Source organism: Drosophila kikkawai, chromosome 3R, assembly GCF_030179895.1.
Source record: "Drosophila kikkawai strain 14028-0561.14 chromosome 3R, DkikHiC1v2, whole genome shotgun sequence".
NCBI lineage: Eukaryota > Metazoa > Arthropoda > Insecta > Diptera > Drosophilidae > Drosophila > Drosophila kikkawai.
This window is the reverse complement of record NC_091731.1, coordinates 5833449-5850179: the sequence shown is the minus strand read 5'-3', so window position 1 is coordinate 5850179 and position 16731 is coordinate 5833449. Positions and strand designations below refer to the sequence as shown.

Sequence of the window (16731 nt, the reverse complement as noted above, 5' to 3'; positions counted from 1 at the left end):
TTCTCGACCAATCGCATCGCCTGGCAACGATCCCAACGATGGAGAGGCGCTGACACCAGGACACCTGCTGATCGGTCAGGCTCTTCTTTCGCTGCCGCAAGAGTCCGACACAGGCGTAACCTCCAGCAAGGGCGGATGCGAGTACTTGAGGCGGTGGCGAATGCTGTCCGCTCTCAAGCAGCAGTTTTGGGACGGTTGGTCCAAGGACTACCTCGTCAGCCTGCAGCAGCGCAACAGGTGGAGCACCGGATGCAGCGATTTGGAGGTCGGACGCTTGGTGCTCGTACACGAGCACAACTCGCCCCCACAACGGTGGCTCACAGGGCGCGTGGTGGCAACAACAGTAGGCGCGGACGGTAAAGTGCGTGTAGCACACATCCAGACGTCAGGAGGCGTCATCAAGCGCGCCATCCAGAAGTTGGCATTGCTGCCGATAAACATCGCTCCTAACGAGGAGGTTAAAGCGCCGGAGGCCTTCAACGGGGCCGGAATGTTGGAGCACTAGATTAGCGATTGATATTATTGTTAGAAATGAATTTACATGAAGAAAAAATAGAACTAAACGTAAACAATGTAAAACAAAAAGCTTATCGCTTGCACTCAGCCGAGCTGAATAGCCGAAACGTATAGCTTTCATAGCGAGGCAATTCGGACGCTGCTTGTGTAAAAGTAGTAGCCGATTAACCTTTGGAACTGCTGGCTGCGCCAGCGCAATAAAACTTTTTCGTGCGACTGCAGTTCTTCTCGTCTTCTTTCCTTTGCTTCGAGTGGAAATTCCCCAGCTAGGCAGCTAGTTGCTAGTCGCCTTTTTTATTCGAATTTTTTGTCCGGAAAACCCTCACGGATTTACAGAGTCTTCGGATATATATATCGGTTCCTTCAAAGGGTCAGCAAGTATCGAGTACGGCATAAAGGAGAGCTTACAGTCGAGGAAATCAAAGGTGGGACTCATCTACTTATTAAAGGAATTCAGCGCGTGCACTTTGCCGAGGATCACAAAGCATTAACCTTGAAGATGAAGCTGTCGCCGAGAAGTAAACTTCTGTCCTTAAACCCATTTATAAATGCAGGAGGTCTAATGCGCGTCGGCGGACGCCTTCAAAATTCGCAGCTGGATTTCGATGCCAAGCACCCTATGATTCTTCCCAAGTCTCATCATATAACCTCAGCTATCATTGATCATTTTCATCGCAAGTTCCTTCATGCAGGAGCGCAGAGCTTGTTAGCCGCTTTACGACAGAGATTCTGGCCCATTGGAGGGCGAAAAACGGTTTCTGCTGTCATCAACAAGTGCATTCAATGTTTCAGATTAAAGCCCAAGCTAGTAGAACACATCATGGCGCCGCTCCCAGAGGACCAAGTGCAGCCGAATCGCCCATTCGTCATCTCTGGAGTGGACTTTTGTGGCCCCTTTTATTCGAAATTAGAGGTCAGAAACAGGCCCCCTACGAAGTGCTACATAGCCATATTCGTTTGCTTCGTCAGCAAGGCCACACACTTGGAAGTCGTCGAAGACCTTTCAACGCAATCGTTCATAGCAGCCCTGAAGCGATTTATAAGCCTGAGGGGAAAACCTCAAACTATTTGGTCAGACAACGCAACGAACTTCGTGGGAGCCAAAAACGAGCTAATTGAGCTTCGGCAGCTGTTTCTGAGCGATCCTCAAAACATGGAGCTATGGAATTCCCTTACGTCGATGGAGATCCGCTGGAATTTCATCCCACCTCGTTCTCCGCACTTCGGTGGCCAGTGGGAAGCCGCGGTCAAATCCGCAAAATATCATCTCGTCCGTGTTGTTGGAAAATCAATTCTAACATTTCATGAACTGCGCACTTTAGTTTGTGAAATTTCCGCAATTTTAAACTCACGACCGCTCTGTCCCATTTCAGAAAACCCAGATGACATTAATGTTCTTACTCCTGCACACTTTCTCATTGGATCTACATTCACTGCAATGGATGAGCCTGATGTCACCCATCTGAACATCGATCGCTTGAGCCGGTGGCAGCGCGTATGCCAAATGCCGACTACCTTTCGCTGCTGCAGGAGCGGACTAAATGGCGCCTTCCTGTGAGCAACGTACCGGCAGGCAGCATGGTCCTCATCAAGGAGGACAACGTACCCCCTTTGCGGTGGCGCCTCGGCAGGGTCGAGAGCACCGTCGCCGGAGAGGACGGCGTCGAACGAGTTGCAGTCATCCGAACCGACTCTGGACTATGCAAGCGGGCAATGAGGAAGCTTGCGGTACTGCCCCTGGAAACCACTTCACTTGGAAGCATGACTCTTCCAACGGGGGGAGCATGTTGGGAGCAGCCGCAGCAATCAACTTAATATCAATTTAAAATCATTTATTGTTTGCCATTTGGTCAGCATCTCTGACAACAACAATGTAAACAAAAGCTCCCAATTATCTATTTTGCAAAAGATAAGCCGAGATAAGCGACTGCGCTCACTGCTCTCTCGGACTTACGCGTTCTCATCTTTTACATTCGCTTTTGATCGCTGGTACGGAGCAGCTCGTTCGCTCTTGCTACCACAATAAACGCATTTAAAATCGAACCACATTCTCGGCTTTCCTTTTAACACCGTTGTGAAGACTCACATTTTGGCCTTCACATTTTTTTACGTTTCTTATATGTATATAGTTAGAATTAAGTAGTTTAAGTTCATACTCAATAGTTTTTAAGCGTATATACAGCAGTAGTTTTAAGAGACAAAACTTGAAGTAAATAATTTTTAAGTTAGCCCTAAGTGGCAACCCAAAACTATCGAATAAGTCAGGAGAATAGTTGAATTTCCCGCCGAAGCCAGGACACCAACCACGATCACGCCATGGAAAAATACTAAGAAGAAATCCCCGATAAAATCCCACAGGGGAGGTTTCTTGGCAACGAGACCAACAGCCACACTAACTTCCGGGACTTGAAATTTTGTGCGCGCGAGAAAAGTTCGAAGTTTTTGGCGAAGCGGAGAAAACGACAACGAAAACCCAAGTTCAAGATCCAACCGACGCGTGGCCAGGAAGTGGAAGCAAGCGACCAACGAGACATAGAAACACTGGCTTCGGCAAGCAGGGTGAGCATAACGAGTGCGACAGGGACAGTTAGGGATTAGAAAGGAAAAATCCAGAAAATAAAAGTAAAGTAACTCGAAATCAAAGTGTTAGAATTATTGGTACAAGTGTCAAGCCCCGATCGTGCCGTCTGCGAGTATTCCGGCCATGTGCGCAGTAGTTTTCTCGACAGGATTAGTCGCGCCGGTGCCGTCTGCGAGTATTCCGGGCATTTGCGCAGTAGTTAGGGCTGGCTGTAATTCCTCCGATTTTGCTGTCTGCGAGTATTCCGGGCATTTTCGTAGTAGGAATCGCGTGCCAGAAATAGCCGCGACAGTGCCGTCTGCGAGTATTCCGGGCATTTGCGCAGTAGTCAGGGCTGGTCGTAATTCCTCCGATATTGCCGTCTGCGAGTATTCCGGGCATTTTCGTAGTAGGAATTGCGTGCCAAAAATAGCCGCGACAGTGCCGTCTGCGAGTATTCCGGGCATTTGCGCAGTAGTCAGGGCTGGTCGTAATTCCTCCGATATTGCCGTCTGCGAGTATTCCGGGCATTTTCGTAGTAGGAATTGCGTGCCAGAAATAGCCGCGACAGTGCCGTCTGCGAGTATTCCGGGCATTTGCGCAGTAGTTAGGGCTGGTCGTAATTCCTCCGATATTGCCGTCTGCGAGTATTCCGGGCATTTTCGTAGTAGGAATTGCGTGCCAGAGATAGCCGCGACAGTGCCGTCTGCGAGTATTCCGGGCATTTGCGCAGTAGTCAGGGCTGGTCGTAATACCTCCGATTCTGCCGTCTGCGAGTATTCCGGGAATTTTCGTAGTAGGATTTGCGCGCCAGAAGTAGCCGCGACAGTGCCGCCTGCGAGTATTCCGGGCATTTGCGCAGTAGTTAGGGCTGGTCGTAATACCTCCGATTTTGCTGTCTGTGAGTATTCCGGGCATTTTCGTAGTAGGATTTGCGCGCCAGAAGTAGCCGCGACAGTGCCGTCTGCGAGTGTTCCGGGCATTTGCGCAGTAGTTAGGGCTGCCAGTGTTACCTCCGATTTTGCTGTCTGTGAGTATTCCGGGCATTTTCGTAGTAGGTTTCGCTGGTCAGAATTAGCTGCGACAGTGCCGTCGGCGAGTATTTCAAGCCTGTGACAATATTTATGGCCACCAGTGTTACCTCCGATTTTGCTGTCTGTGAGTATTCCGGGCATTTTCGTAGTAGGTTTCGCTGGTCAGAATTAGCTGCGACAGTGCCGTCGGCGAGTATTTCAAGCCTGTGACAATATTTATGGCCACCAGTGTTACCTCCGTTAATGCCGACCGTGAGTACTCCGGGCATTTTCGTAGAAAGATTTCTGGGCAGGATTGGCCACGACAGCGCCGGCCGTGAGTATTTCGGGCACCCGCATGAAGTTTGTACCACCAGGGCTGGCTACGATGGTGCCAGAGCGTAGTCATACATAGGCATTATAGATTCTCATATTCATATATACTTTCCCCCATAAGCGTCCGTCGCGGCATAGCCAACGGTACGCGACTCGGTGACCCGAGTAAGAGTTTTCCCAAATCGAATATTATGAAACCCCTCCTCAACTGTCTCAAAGATAAATAAATTTATCTGATGAGGACTCTGGGCGGACTGAGACGCCGACCCCAGCAAAACGCATCCTTACAGATTGGCGCCCGAGCAGGGACTAGTTGACGAAATTTCGGGGGAAAATTCCAACCATCGTGGCCTAAAGAACCACTAGATCATTTTATTCTCTACCTGGGAAAATTTCTGTCAAGGGGAAAATACACCGAGGAAATTCTGGGAGAAATTTTGTTGCATTTTGTTGTTGAGAAGAAATTTCGAATGCATTGAGAGAAACGTCAAATTGGAAAGTTCGGAACCAGCAAGATAAATAAAATATATCCGAAAACACGAAAAAGAATTTTTAATGGGGAAAATACTAACAAAAGTAGTAGTAATAGTAGTAACAGTAGTACAAACAGGGCTCTACCTAACCTCTGAGATCGCACGCTCATAATACCCATAGTAAGCAGAGAACCACGTGCGTGAGTTTGACCCGGAAAAAAAAAAAAAAAAAAAATCGACGAGAAGCAACGTGATCGCGCCGCCACCGGGTATATAACAACGAGAACTCATCGTCACTAGGACAGTCGTTCGGGAGAGCTCAAGCAGTCAACATCGGTCAAGACCAGCAAACAACAAGAACATTTTTTTTTATCGTGAGCATCGTGCAAAACAAGTACAGTCGTGCGTCGCCGAGGAATAAAACCGCGTGCATTGTGCAATTAAAAATCGTGAACCACGTGCACCATACAGAAAAAATTTAATTAATTAAACATTCGCGGCTGGCATTTCAAACGAAAAACAACACAGTAGTCCGTGGTCATCGAAACAATATTTGAAATTTTTTTTTTGTGCCATCGTCGAGAATCTAAACGTCACGCGTATATACCCTCACGTAATGGGTGTCAAGTGGATCTCGTATCGTCGGAAACAGGAACTCGAGACCCTGACCGCCGCGTTCGGGCTAAGTAGCGTTGGAACCGTCGAAGAATTACGCCAACGACTCAGCGAATTTTCGAAGCGGGAGGATCTGTCGCCAGAAACGCAAGGACAATTGGCGAAAATGGAAGCGGCATACGGGAATGCCGTTACTCCCGACCAAAAATCGCCGCTTGCCGTCATGGTTGAACCTACGGGCGAAAAGGTATCGGGCGACTGCAGGAGTCACACCCTCCAGCTACCACGGACCAGTTCAGCTCCTAATTTGGTGTCGCTGCTACAAGCAGACGAACGTCGTAGCGCGCGACCTGAAGGCACCTCTTGCGCCACATTGGTGGACAAGATGGCCCGATGGGGGCTTACTTTTGATGGATCTGGCGACCCACTCCGATTTATGGAACACATGGAAGAAAGAGCAGCCACGTATCAGGTCGATCTAAGGGCCCTACCCCAGGCAATGCCAGTGCTCCTAACCGGAAGGGCAGAGAGCTGGTTCCGAACGAGCAGACTGCAGGGCACGACATGGAAAACTTTTAAGAAGGAGTTTCTGGAATTTTTCTTACCACCACGGTACTTCCAAAGGCTGGAAGACCAGATACGGACGCATACACAGAGACCAGGTGAGCTGTTCAAATTCTACTTGATCGACCTCCGCATACTCATGCATCGAGCGGGATACACCATGTCGCAAGAACTGGAGCGCGTGTACGAAAATATGTTGCCGGAGTACCAACTGTACACACGGCGTCAGGATTTTCACACGTTAGCCGAGCTGACACAACTAGTGGTAAACTTCGAGATCGTAAGAAGTCGAGGACAAGGAAACCAAAAGGGTAATCAGGAACGCGAAGGATTTAGTGCACCCCACCGAGGATCTACAGGTGGTCCGATAGGTGTACACACACCCTCAAACCCGGAGGGGCCGAACGGACCAGGTGCCGAGATACAGCATGGGACCATAATGCAGGAATCAGAAGCCCCGATCAACGCGCTCAACGACTGCAGGAACTGTGGGGAGAGTGGCCATTTCCAAAGGGAATGCCGACAGCCGCAAGTCCTATTTTGCTGGGACTGCGGCAGACGTGGCCTTCGCACCGTGGAATGCTGCCGCAGATCGGGAAACGACTACGGGCCTCGAGCAGACGGGGATCGCCCGAGGAACCCGAGAGCTTCCCCAAGCCAGTAAGCCAAGTTCTAAGACTAAAGCAGGGTAGGATCCAGGCGCAGGTCCGTATCAAAGGAAACGCGTTTAAGGCCACCCTGGACACGGGAGCCACCCGAAGTTTCATTAGCGAACAGCGGGCGGCACAGATCGGATGTGGAAGAGATTGGCGAGAGATTCGCACCCGTATCCGATTGGCGGATGGATCCCATCGAGACCTCACCAGGGGCCTTGTAGTAACCATTCACCTGGGCCAACAGCAGGTAAAACTGTTCTACTAGTAATGCCCACGGTGCTAGATGACATACTACTGGGAATCGACTTCCTTTGTGGTATCAAGGCCATCATTAGCTGCGGAGGAGAACACTTGCAATTGGATTCAAGGGCAGAATTGACCAACGGGGAAAATCCGGAAATTTCAGCGAGGAACGACGCACCGAGCGAGGAGTGCGTGGCTGCTCCTTCTGGAATCCTGCGAAGCAACGAGGAAAACCCGGAAATTTCAGCGAGGAACGACGCACCGAGCGAGGAGTGCGTGGCTGCTCCTTCTGGAATCCTGCGAAGCAACGAGGAAAATCTGGAAATTTCAGTGAGGAACGACGCACCGAACGAGGAGTGCGTGGCTGCTCCTTCTGGAATCCGGCGACGCAACGAGGACAATCTGGAAATTTCAGCGAGGAACGACGCACCGAACGAGGAGTGCGTGGCTGCTCCTTCTGGAATCCGGCGACGCAACGAGGACAATCTGGAAATTTCAGCGAGGAACGACGCACCGAACGAGGAGTGCGTGGCTGCTCCTTCTGGAATTCTGCGAAGCATCGAGGAAAACCCGGAGATGTCGGCGAGGAACGACGCACCGAACGAGGAGTGCGTGGCTGATCCCCCCGGAATATCCAGGAGTAACGAGGACACTAAGGAGACCCCCACAGTCAAACACAGACGACCGAATCGTGCCAGACGGAATCGAAACCGACACGGAGACCCGATGGTAAGGGAGGCCCAACCCAGCTGGACTTCGGCCTTGCCTACCAGCAGCCAGACCGCTCGGCAACACAATCCTTTCCGACAAGGACCAGAGACACCTCTACCAACTAGGAAAGTCCGGTTCCGAGAACCAATTGTTGAAAGCGAAGACGGCGTTAGGCCTGACGGATCAACATCAACGGACATCCGAAGGGAGGAAAGCCTGGCCAGCATTGACACCAACCTGAGCTTGACAGTGGCATCGGACACCATGGATCCAAGGGTGAGTGCTTTTCTGCAGACCGAATTAGACAAGTTTGACCATCTGGCGGGCACTTCTAATATCGCGGAACATCACATCGTTATGAGGGATGATAAGCCTATTAAGCAACGATATTACCCTAAAAATCCAGCAATGCAAGCGGTTATAAACAAACAAGTGGATGAACTTTTGCGGGATGGACGGATCGAGCCATCAAAAAGCCCTCATAGTGCACCAATAGTGCTAGTCGGGAAAAAGACAGGTGATATCCGAATGTGGGTGGATTATCGGCAACTGAACGCGCGATCAGTCCCCGACGCGTACCCCCTACCCAGAATTCATCACATTCTGGAACGCTTACGGAACGCGCGGTTCATTTCCACTCTCGACCTTAAGAGTGGATACTGGCAAATTCCGGTCGCGCCTGCCAGTCGGGAATACACTGCTTTTACCGTCCCGGGACGAGGCCTCTTCCATTGGAAAGTGATGCCATTCGGATTACATTCAGCTCCCGCGACGTTTCAAAGAGCTCTCGATAGCGTCATAGGTCCGGAGTTAGAACCTTCAGCCTTCGCGTACTTAGATGACATCATTGTTATCGGCACGACTCTCGACGAACACATCGAAAACCTGCGCGAAGTATTTAGGCGACTCCGACAAGCTAATCTGAAACTCAACCGAGACAAATGTAGTTTCTTCCAGCGGAGTCTACGTGATAAGCGAGTCAGGGATCCACACTGATCCTGATAAGATCGCCGCGATTCGCAAACTACAACCGCCTACGAATGTCCGTGAATTGCGACGCTGCCTCGGCGTCGCGTCGTGGTACCGCCGTTTCGTCCCTAACTTTGCAGCCATTGTAGAACCGATATCCACACTCCTCCGGAAAGGTAGGAAATGGAGTTGGGACACGGAGCAGGAGCAAGCTTTCGAGACTCTAAAAACCCGACTCACCGAAGCCCCAGTACTTGCGTGCCCCGATTTTACGCAGAAGTTTTCCCTGCAAACCGACGCTAGCGATCACGGGTTAGGAGCAGTCCTACTACAAAGCATCGACGGTGTCGAACGAGTCATAGCTTATGCCAGTCGACGATTAACCCGAGCCGAGGAAAATTACTCAGTAACAGAAAAGGAGTGCCTCGCGATCGTATGGGCCATTCGCAAAATGCGTTGCTACCTGGAAGGATATCGGTTCGAAGTCGTGACGGATCATCTGGCGCTTAAATGGTTAAACTCAATCGACAACCCAACCGGACGAATCGCCAGATGGGCCCTCGAACTACAACAATATCAGTTCGACGTTCAGTATCGACGAGGGAAATTCAACATAGTAGCCGACGCTCTTTCCCGTCAGCCCTTGGACACAGTACAACAAGCCAACGTAGAGCCATCGCAATGCAAATGGGTGCGCAAGATGATACTTCAAGTAACTCAGGAACCGGGAAAATTTCCAGACTACCGGATCGAAGGAGGCCAGCTGTACCGAATGACGGGGAATACACCCCAGGAAGAAGACCAGGTTCCGTGGAAGCTATGCGTTGGCCAGGAGTACCGCCAACGGGTCCTACAGGAGTGCCACGATCATCCGACAGCGGGACATCTCGGGACACGGAAAACCGGCAAGCGCGTAGCGCAAAGGTATTACTGGCCAGGACTCTTCAGGGAAGTCACCAAGTACGTACGCCGATGCCCCACCTGCCAAAAATACAAGGTAAGCCAACTTAAACCCGCCGGCCGGATGTTCACACGCCAAGTCGAAGAACCGTTCAGCGTAGTATGTGCAGACTTCATGGGCCCATTTCCCCGTTCCCGTCATGGAAATACCATGCTACTGGTATTTTTGGATGCATTCACCAAATGGGTAAAATCAATCCCACTCCGGAAAGCGACGACACCCCATCTCGAACGAGCGTTCCGGAATCGGATTCTGAGTCGCTTTGGCGTCCCACATACATTCGTATCTGACAACGGGACCCAGTTCACCAGCCGGTCGTTTAAAAACCTTGGGATGGAACTTCAGCCCACAGCTCCCTACACTCCACAGCAGAACCCAACGGAGAGGGCAAACAGGACCATAAAAACAATGCTGGCCCTGTACTTGGATGGAGCGGAGCAAAACACCTGGGACGAGCTACTTCCCGAACTCTCGCTGGCCATAAACTCAAGCGTTTCAGACACCACCGGATTCAGTCCCGCCTTCATCATGCAAGGGAGGGAACCGAGACTACCCAATACATTGTTCGATCAAGCCACGCCGAGTCACACGTCGAATCAGCCACCACCAGGAAAGAAGGCAGAACAGATGCAGGAATTGTTCCGGATCGTCAAAGACAACAGCGAGCGAGCATCCAACGAACAAAGACGGCACTACAATCTCAGACGCCGGGAATGGCGACCGGCCGTGGGATCCCTGGTACTCCTCCGCCGCCACGTACTATCCAAGGCTTCAGAGGGATTCACTGCAAAGCTGGCGGCCAAATACGATGAACCATACAAGGTTCACAAGTTTCTATCTCCTAATCTCTTACAATTACAGGTGCCTGGGAGTCGACGAAGACGCACAGCCGGACTAGGGGACGTAAAAGAATACCATTACGAGGATACCGACGACGACGAGCCACCCGCTGCCGCCGAGGGGACCAAGTCTTGAGAAAAGAGGGCCACTTGCTGGTAGTCGCGACTACCCAACGTCCCTCCCCATCGAGGGGAACTCAATGACTGGCCACTCAAAACTTTTTTTTTTGTTATTTACTATCACTAAAACCTTGTTAGACTAAGAAAACACGAGTTACATAGGAAGGAGCTAGGCTTAGTTTAGTTATTCGCACTCATAGGGATATCACATATTTAAGATATACTAAGTTTCTTTACCCGCAGTGCCATGAGTTCAAGAGACCCGAGACGCCCAGTGACGGGCACCGTAGATGCAGACAGCGATGTGGAGATGCAGGAAGCGCTGGACAATTCGATACGAGACCTCCTGAGCGATCCAATGTGGGAACCAGACCAGCTGATCCTGGAGGCTGAGGCCACCGGCCTCTCCCTGGATGATGTCCTCGATCTCTGCATCGCACCAGGGGACCCACTGGGAAGTGTAGGCGATGGAGAAGTGGAACCAGACGGCAGATTTGGGAGATACCGCAACCCGAGCCCGCCACGGCAGCGACCCCCTGCTGACGCCGCAGCACCAACTAGTGCCAGCGAAGTATCCAGCGGTACATCGAGCGGCACCACCCCAGGCAGTTCGGGCGGATCCTCACGCGACGCCTTGCTACCAGGATCCAGCGGATCCTCTGGCGACGCACTGCTACCCAGCTCGGGTGATTCATCTGGCGACGTGCTGCTACCCAGCTCGGGTGACTCCTCCGCCGACGTCACACTGCCCAGCGTTGGCAGGTCTGACAGGGACGCCATGCTGCCCGCCATCAGGGAAGTGGCCAGGACGACCGTCGAGGTGCCGAACCCAACGCCACGGTACGAGGACATCTCCAGTGCCGACGAGACGGAAGCCACGGCCCGGTCGTTCGCCACAGCGCGTTCCGAAATAAGAACACGGCTGTCCAGCGCCACCACGGAGGAGATAATAGAAGTCTCGGATTCCGACGATCGTAGCACGCCCCTGTGGAGGGAGGTAACACCCCGGCCAGAGACGCCACCTCCATCATACCAGGAGCTGTTCGGGCCAGGCCCCTACGACAGCCCCCGCACCATGGCCAAGAAACACCTGCCAGCAGCAACTGCACCACAGCCGAGCCACAACACCCAGCGACTCAGCGACGAGCTGCTCCTAGATGGCCCCAGCACGTCCAGCCAAGCAGCCAGGGCACGGGCAATCGCACCACAGCCGAGCCACAATAACACCCGGCGACTCAGCGGTGAGCTGCTCCTAGATGGCCCCAGCACGTCCAGCCAAGCAGCCAGGGCACGGGCGACTGCACCACAGCCGAGCCCCAACAACACCCGGCGACTCAGCGGTGAGCTGCTCCGAGATGGCCCCAGCACATCAAGCCAAGCAGCCAGGGCACGGGCGACTGCACCACAGCCGAGCCCCAACAACACCCGGCGACTCAGCGACGAGCTGCTCCTAGATGGCCCCAGCACATCCAGCCAAGCAGCCAGGGCACGGGCAGCCATACACAAGCAGAACCGCGACAACAACCGGGCACCCAGCAGCAACACCGGCTTCGCGCAACCGCAACCGGCAACAAAGAGGAGACGCCGACCCAATGGGAACAGGGCCAGGATCAGTCGGCAGCGAGTGGAAGCAGGTCCTCAAACCAGGGAGGAGATCCCATGCGGATCGGTCCGAGAGGTTGAACACACGGGACGCCCTAACCAACGACGCCGAGCCGCACGATCCAGGGGAAGTTCCTCCACGGACAGCTCCCCTGAGCCAACCCCGAGATCCGGACCCGCGGAACAATCAAGACCCTCCATGGTAGTAGCCCCGGCCCAGTGGCGAGTGGAGACGGCTGGACGGGAAATCCCAGTAACCCTACGCACCTGGATAGAGGGAGAGCTGGGATTACCGAGAAACAGGGATATACGACGCCAGGAGAAGATCGACGGCAGGCCGTACAGAGTCCATCTCTCCAGGAGTGGGCGCGTCACCGTCTTTTCACCCACCCCAAAGTAAAGGGGGGGTGTGAAGACTCACATTTTGGCCTTCACATTTTTTTACGTTTCTTATATGTATATAGTTAGAATTAAGTAGTTTAAGTTCATACTCAATAGTTTTTAAGCGTATATACAGCAGTAGTTTTAAGAGACAAAACTTGAAGTAAATAATTTTTAAGTTAGCCCTAAGTGGCAACCCAAAACTATCGAATAAGTCAGGAGAATAGTTGAATTTCCCGCCGAAGCCAGGACACCAACCACGATCACGCCATGGAAAAATACTAAGAAGAAATCCCCGATAAAATCCCACAGGGGAGGTTTCTTGGCAACGAGACCAACAGCCACACTAACTTCCGGGACTTGAAATTTTGTGCGCGGCGAGAAAAGTTCGAAGTTTTTGGCGAAGCGGAGAAAACGACAACGAAAACCCAAGTTCAAGATCCGACGCGTGGCCAGGAAGTGGAAGCAAGCGACCAACGAGACATAGAAACACTGGCTTCGGCAAGCAGGGTGAGCATAACGAGTGCGACAGGGACAGTTAGGGATTAGAAAGGAAAAATCCAGAAAATAAAAGTAAAGTAACTCGAAATCAAAGTGTTAGAATTTTTGGTACAAGTGTCAAGCCCCGATCGTGCCGTCTGCGAGTATTCCGGCCATGTGCGCAGTAGTTTTCTCGACAGGATTAGTCGCGCCGGTGCCGTCTGCGAGTATTCCGGGCATTTGCGCAGTAGTTAGGGCTGGCTGTAATTCCTCCGATTTTGCTGTCTGCGAGTATTCCGGGCATTTTCGTAGTAGGAATCGCGTGCCAGAAATAGCCGCGACAGTGCCGTCTGCGAGTATTCCGGGCATTTGCGCAGTAGTTAGGGCTAGTCGTAATTCCTCCGATATTGCCGTCTGCGAGTATTCCGGGCATTTTCGTAGTAGGAATTGCGTGCCAGAAATAGCCGCGACAGTGCCGTCTGCGAGAATTCCGGGCATTTGCGCAGTAGTCAGGGCTGGTCGTAATTCCTCCGATATTGCCGTCTGCGAGTATTCCGGGCATTTTCGTAGTAGGAATTGCGTGCCAGAAATAGCCGCGACAGTGCCGTCTGCGAGTATTCCGGGCATTTGCGCAGTAGTTAGGGCTGCTCGTAATTCCTCCGATATTGCCGTCTGCGAGTATTCCGGGCATTTTCGTAGTAGGAATTGCGTGCCAGAGATAGCCGCGACAGTGCCGTCTGCGAGTATTCCGGGCATTTGCGCAGTAGTCAGGGCTGGTCGTAATACCTCCGATTCTGCCGTCCGCGAGTATTCCGGGCATTTTCGTAGTAGGATTTGCGCGCCAGAAGTAGCCGCGACAGTGCCGTCTGCGAGTATTCCGGGCATTTGCGCAGTAGTTAGGGCTGGTCGTAATACCTCCGATTCTGCCGTCTGCGAGAATTCCGGGCATTTTCGTAGTAGGATTTGCGCGCCAGAAGTAGCCGCGACAGTGCCGCCTGCGAGTATTCCGGGCATTTGCGCAGTAGTTAGGGCTGGTCGTAATACCTCCGATTTTGCTGTCTGTGAGTATTCCGGGCATTTTCGTAGTAGGATTTGCGCGCCAGAAGTAGCCGCGACAGTGCCGTCTGCGAGTGTTCCGGGCATTTGCGCAGTAGTTAGGGCTGCCAGTGTTACCTCCGATTTTGCTGTCTGTGAGTATTCCGGGCATTTTCGTAGTAGGTTTCGCTGGTCAGAATTAGCTGCGACAGTGCCGTCGGCGAGTATTTCAAGCCTGTGACAATATTTATGGCCACCAGTGTTACCTCCGATTTTGCTGTCTGTGAGTATTCCGGGCATTTTCGTAGTAGGTTTCGCTGGTCAGAATTAGCTGCGACAGTGCCGTCGGCGAGTATTTCAAGCCTGTGACAATATTTATGGCCACCAGTGTTACCTCCGTTAATGCCGACCGTGAGTACTCCGGGCATTTTCGTAGAAAGATTTCTGGGCAGGATTGGCCACGACAGCGCCGGCCGTGAGTATTTCGGGCACCCGCATAAAGTTTGTACCACCAGGGCTGGCTACGATGGTGCCAGAGCGTAGTCATACATAGGCATTATAGATTCTCATATTCATATATACTTTCCCCCATAAGCGTCCGTCGCGGCATAGCCAACGGTACGCGACTCGGTGACCCGAGTAAGAGTTTTCCCAAATCGAATATTATGAAACCCCTCCTCAACTGTCTCAAAGATAAATAAATTTATCTGATGAGGACTCTGGGCGGACTGAGACGCCGACCCCAGCAAAACGCATCCTTACACCGTTCTGACACACGCATAATTCTCTCTCGTTAATTATTCGCAAAAAAAGGTGGCATAAATTAATGCCTCCTCTAAACACGAGGAATGCAACGATGTTGAATTCCTTTGCGCGAAGCTATCAGGTAATGGTAGTTCCATTTTTGTTACATGTTCCTACATTCCACCATTGTCGGTACTTCCTATTTATTCGAACCATCTTTCCGCTATTCAGTTGGTCTCCAAAAGACTTTTGGATAGGAACCACTTAGTAGTTCTTGCTGATTTTAACATCCCAGGGGCTATTTGGATAATTTTTTTTTTAATAGAAATTTTTACACATCATGATTTTGTTGCTGGCTTGTTTGACATTTCGCTGTCCCAAGTCAACCATGTTTGAAATTCCTTAGAGCGCTTGCTTGATCTTTGCTTTGTCTCTGATCCGGCAAGAGTTAGTCTAGCTAGGGTGACGCCCCTGACGGCATAGCGACATAAGTCCGCGCGACATATCTCCGCCGAACTAGAAACGAAATATCTCCGCGCGGAGTTATGTCGTTTTCAAGCGACATATCTTCGCGCGGAGTTATGTCACTTTAAAACGACATAGCTCCGCGCCGAGATATGTCGTTTCTAGTTCGGCGGAGATATGTCGCTTTAAAGCGACATAACTCCGCGCGAAAATACAGTGACGTACTTAATTTGTGGCACAGTTAGCATGTCTGACTTTGGAACCCTTTTTCTCCATTAAACATAGCAATATTTACATTAAACAATTTTTATTTAAATATATTGATCAATTTCCAACTAAATGAACTTAATTTTATCCTTGTATATCATTCCAATAATTTATAAAAATTAAAAAACTAAAAAAACTGTCACATTTCCCTGAACAAAATTATTGGCACACCGAACTAGTGATGCTGAAAACATCGATGCATCGAGCATCAAGGTTTTTTATAGCGATGTTTCCGATGTTTTCGATGTTTTTGTTGATATCGATGTTAACCGATGCATCGATGTTTGACGAAACGTCGGTCTCTGATTCAACAATATTTAATATTTATTTATGAGTCTATGGATAAATGGGCCTATGGATAACATCTTAAAAATTTTTGCCTATTTCATAATTTCAAATAAAATGAAAGAGTCCTATGAAAGCATCAATATTGATATCATTTTTAATTATGTCATTTCATATCTAAAAAATAAGAACAAAATATAAAATTACTACGGTAGCTTGTTTGCAGTTTTTACTCACAAAAAAGATAATAGAAATAAGCCCTTTGTAATTTATTACAAAGTTCATCGGTGCATCGAACATCGATGTTATTTTTAGCGCTATTTTCCGATGTTTTTCGATGATTTTTTTGATACCAATGTTAAGTTATACATCGATGGTCTATTTTGAAAACATCGACATCGATGTTTTTTGTCGAACTTGCAACCGAACCAAACATTTTTTAAAAATTCAAAATGGAACGGTTTTTAGTATAAATCATTTTAGTAAAATGAGCTACTTTGGCTTACAAAATAGACACTTCGACGATTTTAAGTTAAAATTTTATCAACAAACATATTCTAAATAAAGATAACAAAGCTTTCAAGAAGTAAAAAGTTAACAGGTCGATAAAATTTTTAGAAAATAATTCACTTTTTGCCATGTGTGCCAATAATTTTGTTCAGGGAAATGTAGCGGTTTTTTTAAATTTAAAATTTTTATAAATTAATGGAATGATATACAAAAATAAAATTAAGTTCATTTAGTTGGAAATTGATCAAAATATTTAAATCAAATTTGATTCAAGTAAATATTTCTATGTTAAATGAAGAAAAACGGTGGCAAAAATTAAGTTCGCCACTGTATGTCGTTAGTAGTTTGGCGGAGATATGTCGCTTACAAACGACATAACTCCGCGC

General features: G+C 50.0%; 2 protein-coding genes across 3 annotated transcripts in view; one reads left to right on the top strand and one right to left on the bottom strand.

Annotated features, from left to right (window-relative positions):
• lovit (loss of visual transmission) overlaps positions 1 to 16731 on the bottom strand; it is a 464165-nt gene that overhangs the window by 110372 nt on the left and 337062 nt on the right. The gene's annotated exons all lie outside the window — the stretch shown is intronic.
• Positions 7875 to 13136, top strand: LOC138928970 (serine/arginine repetitive matrix protein 2-like). Of its 2 annotated transcripts, none has more exons than XM_070287342.1 (2): positions 7875 to 7963; positions 10820 to 13136. In XM_070287342.1, the coding sequence occupies exon 2, from the start codon at positions 10824 to 10826 to the stop codon at positions 12576 to 12578; it is 1755 nt and encodes a 584-aa protein (XP_070143443.1). In that variant the 5' UTR covers positions 7875 to 7963; positions 10820 to 10823; the 3' UTR covers positions 12579 to 13136. The 2 variants fall into 2 exon arrangements, with proteins under 2 accessions (XP_070143443.1, XP_070143442.1); XM_070287341.1 differs by lacking the exon at positions 7875 to 7963 and adding an exon at positions 10694 to 10754.

Bases quoted from the DNA above. Each gene is read 5' to 3' on its own strand.
- LOC138928970 (XM_070287342.1), top strand. From the start codon at position 10,824: ATGAGTTCAAGAGACCCGAGACGCCCAGTGACGGGCACCGTAGATGCA.